Source organism: Corticium candelabrum, chromosome 9, assembly GCF_963422355.1.
Source record: "Corticium candelabrum chromosome 9, ooCorCand1.1, whole genome shotgun sequence".
Lineage (NCBI taxonomy): Eukaryota > Metazoa > Porifera > Homoscleromorpha > Homosclerophorida > Plakinidae > Corticium > Corticium candelabrum.
This window is the reverse complement of record NC_085093.1, coordinates 8,159,234-8,170,182: the sequence shown is the minus strand read 5'-3', so window position 1 is coordinate 8,170,182 and position 10,949 is coordinate 8,159,234. Positions and strand designations below refer to the sequence as shown.

The following is a 10,949-nucleotide window of genomic DNA, read 5'->3' as shown; positions in this document are numbered from 1 at the left end:
CTACACAGAGAGTCTGCTTACTCCTTGAAAGTTACAGAGCCTCTTACCAAGCTCATTCTTCAGCAGCAAAATCAAATGACTGAGGAGGTTTCACAACAACAAAGCGTATTGAAAGCCTCAGTCAAACATCAGAAAAATCTTGTCATCAATGTCACTGATGAGGAAATTTCTGCCAACATCAATACAAATCTCAAACGTGCTGTTGATTTAGCCAAAGAGAAAGGTGCTTCTGTGTGGCTGACAGCTCTACCTATAGAAAAGCATAGTTTTCTTCTGACAAAATCTGAGTTTCACGACGCACTATGTCTAGGCTATGGCTGGCGACCAGCATTTCTACCTGATTTCTGCCCTTGTGGAGACCATTTCTCAGTTGATCACTCACTCTCATGTCCTACCGGTGGATTTCCAACACTGAGGCACAATGAGACCCGAGACATTGTGGATAACCTATTGGATGATGTCTGTCATGATGTCCAGAAAGAACCAATTTTACAAAAACTGACTGGAGAGATAATGCCTCAGAAGAGTAACAGCACTGATGATGAAGCCAGGCTTGACATCTCCGCGTGCGGTTTCTGGGGTGGTGGATTTCAGAAAACCTACTTTGATGTCAGAATCTTTAATCCTCATGCTCAGTCATATAGATCATCAGCAATATCATCTCTGTACAGGAAACAAGAGCAAGAAAAGAAACGTAAATACGAGGCTCGAATTGGAACAGTTGAACAAGCTTCTTTCACACCACTGATATTCTCTTGCACAGGAGGAGCAAGCAATTTAACATCAACATTCTTGAAACGACTATCATCTCTCATCTCAAAAAAGCAGGAAATGGCCTACAGTACAACACTGTGCTGGGTCAGATGTCGACTAAGCTTCGCATTACTTCGATCTGCAGTTATGTGTATCAGGGGGATGCAGATCCAAAACAAAGCGCCTAATCACTAACAACAGCATTCTCTTGGCTTCTGCTGAGAGTGGTTTGTCTTAATGTTAATTAAATATATCATGTCTCTGGGCATGCAGAATGTCGCTACCTAGTTGTTGTGTTTGCCTTACAGTCGTAGTAGTAAACTTGTGGACACATTAGTGTATGTATATTTTATTCATAGTATATGTACGTAGTACTTTTATTCAAATACACTATGTCTCTCGTAGTGGTAATGGTGGTGGTGGTGGTGGTGGTGGTGGTGGTGGTGGTGGTAGTGGTAGTGGTAGTGGTAGTGGAAGTAGTAGTAGTAGTAGTAAATCTGTACACATTTCTGCCGTACAGAGACAACATTCATCTGTCCATCTCAAGATCCATCATGCCCACATGATCAAAAGGGTAGAATAAATGATAAATACCAATAGTCCAAGATATGAAATCACCAAATAAAATCTGCCAATACCCCTTTCCTTAAAGGAACACTCTGGAGAACTGTGCAGCTTTAGTGCGCAGCCAAAATAGTGAGGTCCACTGATCGAAGGAATTCGCAGAAAGTGTTCCTGCATACGGATGAGTGCTTCGTAAACTGTTAGAATACGATCGACGACAGCGTCCACTGCCTTTAACATCACAGAATCTCACAAAAACGCCAATTCTCTCAAATGTTGCTGGATGAAAAAAATTGTACAAAAAGGTCAGTCTGTAGACAGTCTGAAGTGGCACGACAGTTTCCACCGTTCTTGGAGCGACGGAAACAACAGAGAGACCATTTCCGGGAACATGATTATGTCAGTAAGGCTCACGTGACCTGATGACCACAAAAAACGCTTCACTTGGCACACGAAATTCTTGAAACGGCCTCATCAGTTTTTAAGTTTTTAAACGTTCTTAACATACATCTGTCGGGTTTGCTCTGAGATAGCACCCAGATATCCAACCTGGTTAGTATAGATTTCCCATTAGCGAGCAAAAGGCGGAGCCAGCAGCTAGCGCATATCTCCAGAGTGCTCCTTCAAAGCACCAAAACAAATTCCTGCCCATCTTTCAATCTATAGAGCACACACCTCTTCATGTCTTATTTCCATTTATGGGTTATGACTACATCATTTGTGAACACTTCCTTTAAAATTCTCGATCATGCAGTCACATTAGCTGGGGTGGCAAGCAGCAGATAAACTGCATGGTATTAACTGATAATAAACTACCTACCTCTGAATGATGAATGAGTGTCTGCTCATTTTCATATGCTACAGCACCTGTGTAAAATACACCATTCTGACGATCTTCATACTCCACCTAAATAACACAATCAATGCTGAAAAACCGCGATAGCAACAGCCAGTCATTCAACATTCAGCTTTTTCATTGTTAGAATCCAACCTGAATTATCAGAAACATAATATTGTTTACTTCATTAATCTTGGCAAAATAGAATATGAACAACATAAGACCAATAGCACAGTACAAACACTTTTTCCACAAAGTGGAGACCATACTAAAAAGGAAAGCAAATCTAGTTGGAGTGGTTGTTAGAATGTCACAATATTTCAACAGAGTTCTTACCACAGAAGAAGAGCAAAATGCCTTCTGAAATCAAATAAACCAAACGTCATCATACAATTGGCCAAGGTAGTTCGATATACATTGAGCTACTGTCCTGGTATTATGTCAAGTCTGGCTATCTCACATGGGGACAAACAACTGAATTCTCTATTTCAAGCTCCAAAAATGCTCGTTTACAGCTGGCATGTCAGCCACATTAGGAAACCTGTCCCATCTACACCAAAACATCATCACCAAACAACTGCTAATTCTATTCCTCCAGCTTCAACATCATTCTGCAGCAATGTGATGCATTCTGTTCAAATCAGAAATGAGACAGATATGAAGAAACTTATATGAGACAGATATGGAGAAGGACAGATATTAAACTCAGACCATCATGGTCAGAAAACCAGAACTCTAACCACTAGGCTATGTGGCTTGTATTATCTTTCGTAGTACAATGAAATCTATTATTTTTTACAACAACACAACAACTTTATTATTATACATACAGCAGAAAATCGCTTAGAAACGCTAGCTAGAGTCAAATAATGTGTCCAGCTGTACAAGATATTTGCTTAAAAGATATCAATTCTGTCCATGCTATATGTAATCAGCCTTTCAGTCAACTATCGACAGCAGCCAAAAGAAGACTTTTGGTAATGCTGTTAACATTATTTCTTTCTTCTGGCTTGTTATGTGTCATTATGCCCCTCCATGACAGGCAAGTGGGGTCTTTACCCCATCTGGGCGCCCACCAACACAGCAAGTGAACCCAGCAAGGTACATGTTTCTGTGTAGTCCACACGGCAATCAATGACTAGCCAATTCGATATAGATTGAAGGCACTACAGTGACCGCAAACTCGGTGCAGCATGCCTAGTGGATATCAATGACCATCAGAAAAGAGCTGAACGTCATTGTTAACGAACCGTTCACCAGACTACAAAAACTACCCAACAACTGAAACAAGTCATAGTTTCATGGTCAAAGCTAAAGAAACATGAGAAGAAAGACAGACAAGTTTCATAATTTACTGTCGTCACTGGGGGCTGAACCACAAACCATTCGGCACGTTCGATTGGGCTCTTCCAGCCTCTTCCAGAAGAGTCTGGAAGAGCATACCCCTCTTTCAACCTCTACCAGCGCAGGAGCTAGTAAAGGCTGGAAGAGGGGCGTGCTCTTCTAAAGAGCAGCAGAGTCGGTAGAGTTGGCTCTTTTGACTATAGCGGCAGAACTGTAGAAGTTGGAAGAGGGGAGTGCACGAAGCCTCTTCTGGGAGAGGCTGGAAGAGCCAATCGAACGCACGCATGGAGTGGTAGCCATTGTCGCTAACCACTCAGCCATGGCAGTGACTTCTTCTTCTTCTTCTTCTTCTTCTTCCTCTTCTTCTTCCTCTTCTTCTTCCTCTTCTTCTTCCTCTTCCTCTTCTTCTTCCTCTTCCTCTTCCTCTTCCTCTTCCTCTTCTTCTTCTTCTTCTTCTTCTTATGTGCCGTGCTCAACCAGATCAGTCTGGTTTGTAAAGTCTATTACAAGTACTGGAAACAAACCCTGCTTCAGAAGTACTTAGACCATCACGGCTGTCTAGAAAGAAGACATGACTTTACGAAGGATCTGAGTAGATCCCAGAAGCACTGTTTTCTGTAAGTGCCGAAGGTTGTGATGACCTGGAATAATGTCCAGCTACCGTGCAATACTTGCGTGCACTGTGCCCAAAGCTCCCAAGACCACCGGAACCACCAGTGTTCAACAATGCCACATGCAGCTTATCTCCACTTGCAAGTCGCTGTACTTCGCCAACTTCTCAGCATGTTTCTTGCCAATGTTGCCATCAGCAGGACAGGCTGATATCAATAAGAAGACAACTGTTTGTCTTCCTACTTCTGAGACAGATGTCTGGATGATTCACTTTGATCTTCCTTGCAGTGGGGATGGTGGTATCCCACATCATAGTAATGTCATCTGTCTCCACAAGCCTATCAGGATGATGCCGGTATGTACCATCTGCTCTCCACTGGAACCCCAAAATGGCGACAATCATCCCAGTGAATGATGGAGGCCACCTGATTGTGTCGATCAGTGTAGTCCATCCGTTCCAAAGCACTACAGCCTGCCACAATGTGGTCGACTGTTTCCAGGCCTACACTGCACATGCGACAAGTAGGACTGACATCACGATGTAGAATCTTGCGCTCATAGTACCGAGTCCGAAGAGCTTGATCTTGAGCAGCAACAACCAGTCCCTCAGTTGCAGCAGGAAGATTCGCTGCCTTTAGCCATCCGTATGTCTCTTTTATGTCCACAGGCGGTTGCTCAGTGAGACGGCGATACTGCCCATGCATAGGCTTCCCACTCCAGGACCGCACACAAAGAGAACTGCAACACGTACGGTAATGTCTCGCATCTGTTTCAGGCGCTTGCTTGAAGCCACCTACAACCAAGATGGATGCATTCCTGTGCAAGCTCTGCGCTTGATCGAGTGTCAAGATTTTCCGGAGTCACACTCCCGTATCAACTGTATGAAAGGATCAGAACTGTCAGCAAGGTAACAGTTCAGCCTCACAATACAAGATTGATATGTCGACTCAATCTGTTGTAACCCCCTACCCCCATCACTGCAAGGAGCGTACAGTCAATCAACGTCTGCAGCAGGATGGTGGACACCGTGCATAGAGAAGAGTTTCTGGTCCGTCGATCGAGCTGCTGAAGATCCGTGCACCCCCAATAAAAATGACACCAAAACCGTAAGTGAGAACCGGTAGTGCAAACCCATTGATGGCTAGAATCTTGTTCCGACCATACAACTCAGTCAGGAGAACCACCTTCACTCTGCGGAAGTACTCACGACGGAGTCTCTCCCGCATCATGCTGTGCTGAAAATCGTTACTCTCGTCTACACCCAAGTACTTGTAGACTGGACCAAGTTCCAGACAGTTGATGGTGTCTGTTTTTCCTACCGTCACTCCAGAGTTGTGTCCAGATAGCCTGCCATTGACAAAGTGTGCAACAGCACATTTGCCCAGACCAAACTTCATTATTATACTGTGTCGCTATGCCCCTCCATAATGGGCAAGTGCGGTCTTTACCCCCATCTGGGCGCCCACCAACTCGGCAGGTGAGCCCAGCAGGGTACATGTTTCCGTGCAGTCCATACGGCGATCAACGACTAGCCAATTCGATATAGATTGCAGGCATTACAGTAACCGCGAACTCGTGGACAGCACGCCTAGTGGATATCAACGACCACCAGGAAAGCACTGAATGTCATCGTAAACGAACCGTTCGCCAGACCACAAAAACTCCCCAACGACTGAAACGAGTCATAGTCTCATGGATAAAGCTAGAGAAACATGAGAAAGAAAGACAAACAAGTTTCATAATTTACTATCGTCACTGGGGTTTGAAACCCCAAACCATGGAGTGGTAGCCATTGTCGCTAACCACTAATATTATTATTATTATTATTATTATTATTATTATTAACAACCAGGGTAACGGCGGTTTGTTCAAAAACTGTCTCCCCTCTTGCTAGTCCCACTATCTATTCTCAACCGTTTCATTGGTGTCGCTTCCTCATACAATTCAACATCAATTCCTGCCTGCTACAGATGCCAAGAGTAAGAGAAAAGTGAAAATATGAAAAGACAGTGACAGGAGTTAAACATGCTCCATTTATTCCACTCACATTTTTGATCACTGGCAGATGCAACAAATCGATGGATACTTTCATGAAAAGGTTAGCATTGTTAACAGCAGAAAGAACCATTCTTCGTATGCCAGGACGATTAAGTGAATTCACTGCCACCTGAGATTTGCTCTCCTGAGATCAGCCATCACGTGCTTCAGAAGCTCGAAGATGAGAAAAGCAGAGAAAACAAGCAACAACATTCTGCTGGCAACAGCAGAGGGTTGCTTGTAATTTACAGGGGACATAACTTCAAGACTTTAGATATAGTCTTCTTATATTTTGTTACAGCTAGCTAATTGCATATATTTTTAAAATTATAGCTTATATCTATCGCATTTAGTCTCATCTATGGACTGTAGGATATTTATATACAACAATATACTACCATGGTCATTATATATATATATATATATATACTCAAGACTGATTAGTGACTATCTACCTAATCATTATGACTTAGACTCTTTGTGCTTCCGTCCTTAGGACGGATATGTGTTATTTGTGTTATCTGTATTATATACAAATATATGGGTGTCACTCCATATATATATATATATATATATATATATATATATATATATATATATATATACATATATATATATATATATGTATATATATATATATACATATATATATATATATATATATATATATATATATATATATATATATATATATATATATAAATATATATATATATATATTTGTATATAATACAGATAACACAGATAACACATATCCGCCCTAAGGACGGAAGCACAAAAAGTCATAATAATTAGGCAGATAGTCACTAATCAGTCTTGAATTGTATTGCCATAAACGAACAGATAACTGTTCGTGGAATTGCCTGGAAGCTTATATATTTTGTGTACATAATATATATATATATATATATATATATATATATATATATATATATATATATATATATATATATATATATATTATGTACACAAAAGGCAAAATAAACACATAGATGGGCAGTTAAACCCTTGGCTGCTAGCTTTTAGGTTATGATACATGCACCTGCTATACAGTGCCACTATATAGCTACAACGCTACTACAAAATTCTTAGGTCATCTTCGCCTTACATGGTGGACTAACGCTCGTGATTACACATCAACATCGCATGACCAGAAACAATGCATCAGATCTATACTAATTACTTTCGCTAAGTTTCTTGCACAGGTTGGACGCTATTCAAGCACCGTTTGGCTATTCATTAGCGATCGCTGTGTTTCCTGTAGGAGTCGCCGCCTCCTATATCCGATTACAAATTTGCAAATCAGCACTGTATCTATTAAGAAGAAATGGACGATGACACGTACAACACAAGTCGACATACCCATGCCAACTGTAACATTGAGTTGAGTCTGTGAAACAATGAAGCATCTGCGTTTGTTTTGAAACAACTTAATTACTAGGACAATTGCCAACATTCGCTCTCGTGACAATTATACCACCCACATCCGTCTATCGGCCCGCCCATATCTGTCTAATGTTGGTTCCTTCGGTCAATTGTTGAATGATAAGACACACTACTGTAACAAGAGGCTCCGCCTCGGGTTAAGAACAACAACATGCAGTCAGGTTGTAAAAGACAATCTTAGACCACTGCAGGGTAACATCATCTACATACTTACAGTTCAGAAACAGTCGGGTAAGACGGAGAGTTTCTTTACAGTTCTATCATCATGGACAGAATCCCTTGAAGTATAGCTAAGTTCTTCAAATGTGGTGACATACCCCAACTGCTGTTGGACAAGAATCATCCCCGATGGGGACTCTGCTTGTTTCACTCTCATTTGTGTCGTTATGCTCCTCGATGATGGGCAAGTGGGGTCTTTACCCCCGTCTGAGCGCCCACCAACCCGACAGCTGAGCTCAGCAGGGCATCTGTTTCTGTGTAGTCCACTCGACAATCAATGACTAGCCAATTCGATACAGATTGCAGCTATTACGGTGACCGCAAACTCAGAACAGCATGCCTGATGGATATCAATGACCACCAAGAAAGCACTGAACATCATCGTCAATGGACCAAACTCCCCAACAACTGAAATGGGTCATAGTCTCATGGACAAAGCTAGAGAAACATGAGAAAGACAAACAAGTTTGAACCCCCAAACCATGGAGTGGCAGCCATTGTCGCTAACCACTAAGCCACGCGGCGACTTGTCATCATCACCCTCTCAGTAGCGTAAGTGGAATCTTTACCCTCAACAGAGCGCTCACCAACCCTGTAAGTACTTCCTAGAGAGGTACATGTTTCCATGTAATCCATATGGCGCTAGTAACTGACTTATCGATCATTGATTGGTTGCGTGCGCTACAAGGATTTCACCAGCCCTGAACAGCATGCCAAGTAGATATCAATGACTACCAGGAAAGCACTGATCCTCACTGCCAACGATCCCCTCACCAGATCACAGAAAATCCCATCGACAAAAACAAGTCTACTCTCACAGCCATAGCCAAATAGACAATGAGAAAGAACAAACAGACTCGTTTCATTATATTGCTGTCGCCACACAGGATTGGACCCAGGACATCATGGTCAGAGAACCAGAACTCTAACCACTAGGCTATAGTGCCTTATCATTATTATTTATTATACTACTAATATCATTACTAGCCGGTAAGCTAAAAATCATGGTATTTTCATATAAATTCTACTTATTGCATATCATCCCCACACTCATCAATTTCAGATTACAGTAAACTACTTCCAAATTCCAATACTGTGTTTGAATCGTTGTGCAACTATTTGATACATTACTTTTACAATTTAGGATTTCATTTCATCACTTATAAAATGGAGATTACTAACATGAACTTTAAAGCACGGGAATGACGACTTGCAATCTGTAAAACAGAACATAATGTTACCACATTTGCAACTGCACTAAGCATGCATAACAATGCTGTTTGTTTCACTTACGTTTACCACATGAGCAACCCTTGTTCTCAAATCGTGTATATTGAATGTTGGTGCAATTGGCAGAGTGAAAGCTCTCAACTAACAAAGAGAAATAAAACACCAAAGATAAACTCTAGCTTCATGTTTGGGTTAGTTTAGTTTTAGTTTTGCAGGCATAATATATCTCTAGTGTTGACAGTTATGCTTTAGTTAATAGTCTTAGTTTAGTTACGAATTAGTTGTTTACATGTCAATGAAGATACAAAGTAAACTGACAACAAGTGAGACCAGAAATAATAATACTAAAAATTGTCACCGCCATGGCTTAGTGGTTAGCGACAATGGCTACCACTCCATGGTTTGGGGGTTCAAACCCCAGTGACGACAGTAAATTATGAAACTTGTCTGTCTTTCTTTCTCATGTTTCTCTAGCTTTATCCATGAGATTAAGACTCGTTTCAGTCGTTGAGGAGTTTCTGTGGTCTGGCAAACGGTCCATTGACGATGACGTTCAGTGCTTTCCTGGTGGTCATTGATATCCACTAGGCATGCTGTATCGAGTTCGCGGTCACCGTAATGCCTGCAATCTATATCGAATTGGCTAGTCATTGATCACCGTGTGGACTACACAGAAACACGTACCCTGCTGGGTTCACCTGCCGGGTTGGTGGGCGCCCAGATGGGGATAAAGACCCCACTTGCCCATTATGGAGGAGCATAACAACACATAATCATGGAGGGGCATAGCGACACAAAAATAATGTATTCTTGACACACCACAATTTGGTGCAATTCCCACACAGAGGCAACGACTACACATACATCCACTATACACACAATGCACACAAGTACAAATATAACCAAACTAATGCTAAACAAAAAATTCAAAAGAATTCATGGAACTCCCTCAAGTCTCTATAGGAAAAAACAAACAAGATTTTAGTCTCTATTCCACTAAACAAATATCAAGAACTACGTCTGCAAAGCAACTAAACCATGACAGTCCTTGTACAAGGTAATTTACAAAGTCAATTGTTCGTTTCATGAATAATAGTTGGAGTCTTTTGATCTTCTCGAAATTGTAGCATATGTAAGTAAAGTCGATAACACCAGCTATTTAATTAGATAATTAACTAGCTATTGCTAACTGACATGAGCAAGGTTACAACCAATCACACAGTTCTAGAGAGTTAAGTAATCTCTCTTTTAAACAACCACTCTTTCTAAACAACAGTTTGATACTCCATATTTCTTGTTGCTTCAGTACACTGAGTGCAGGTCTTAAAAATGAGCTCTCAAGTAGAGCTGAAGAAATAGGAACAATGTATAAATAAATTGTTCCTTGCAATAGATCTTAGCGTGGGAAGCAGAGACCTCCAATCTAACTGGCACTGCACTGCATCGTCTAACACAATATATTCTTCACACTGCATGGCAAATAAAGTTATGTCATCATCACCTAGTCTCGCATAGCCATTCCCTCCCCTTTTCTATTTTTGCTAGTACCAAAAATAGAAAAGGAGCTGCTACATGAGACAAATCATCTCTTTCACTAGGGCGAGTAGGACCTTCACCCTCAACTGGTGCCCACCAACCCGGCAGATAAGTCCCAGAGAGGCACATGTTTCCATGTAATCCATGTGGCGCTAGTAACTGGCATATCGATTATTGATTGTGTGTGCTATGGAGATTTCACCAGCTCTGAACAGCATGCCCTGTAGATATCAATGACCACCAGGAAAGTACTGATCCTCATTGCCAACAGTTCCCACGTCAAACTACAGAAATTCCCCTTCGACGGAAACAAGTCTACACTCACAGACATAGGCAAATAGACTGTGAGAAAGAGCCAACAGACTTGTTT

The 10,949-nt window shown here is 41.4% G+C and overlaps 1 protein-coding gene across 1 annotated transcript; it reads right to left on the bottom strand.

Annotated features, from left to right (window-relative positions):
* Positions 1 to 2,008: 2,008 nt before the first annotated feature.
* On the bottom strand, positions 2,009 to 10,708 carry LOC134184777 (uncharacterized). Its single transcript, XM_062652522.1, has 4 exons — positions 10,592 to 10,708; positions 9,107 to 9,218; positions 8,996 to 9,030; positions 2,009 to 2,224 (listed from the first exon to the last, which is right to left on the bottom strand). The coding sequence occupies exons 1-4, from the start codon at positions 10,706 to 10,708 to the stop codon at positions 2,072 to 2,074; spliced, it is 417 nt and encodes a 138-aa protein (XP_062508506.1). The 3' UTR covers positions 2,009 to 2,071.
* Positions 10,709 to 10,949: the final 241 nt, after the last annotated feature.

What these genes read in the sequence shown, in the direction of transcription:
- LOC134184777 (XM_062652522.1), bottom strand. Translation starts at nt 10,708, where the DNA reads ATGTGCCTCTCTGGGACTTATCTGCCGGGTTGGTGGGCACCAGTTGAG. An exon ending in CAGCTCCTTTTCTATTTTTG is followed by an intron (nt 9,219 to 10,591) that starts GTACTAGCAAAA and finishes ACATGAAGCTAG; the next exon opens with AGTTTATCTTTGGTGTTTTA. An exon ending in TCCCGTGCTTTAAAGTTCAT is followed by an intron (nt 2,225 to 8,995) that starts GTTAGTAATCTC and finishes TGTGTTATTTAG; the next exon opens with GTGGAGTATGAAGATCGTCA.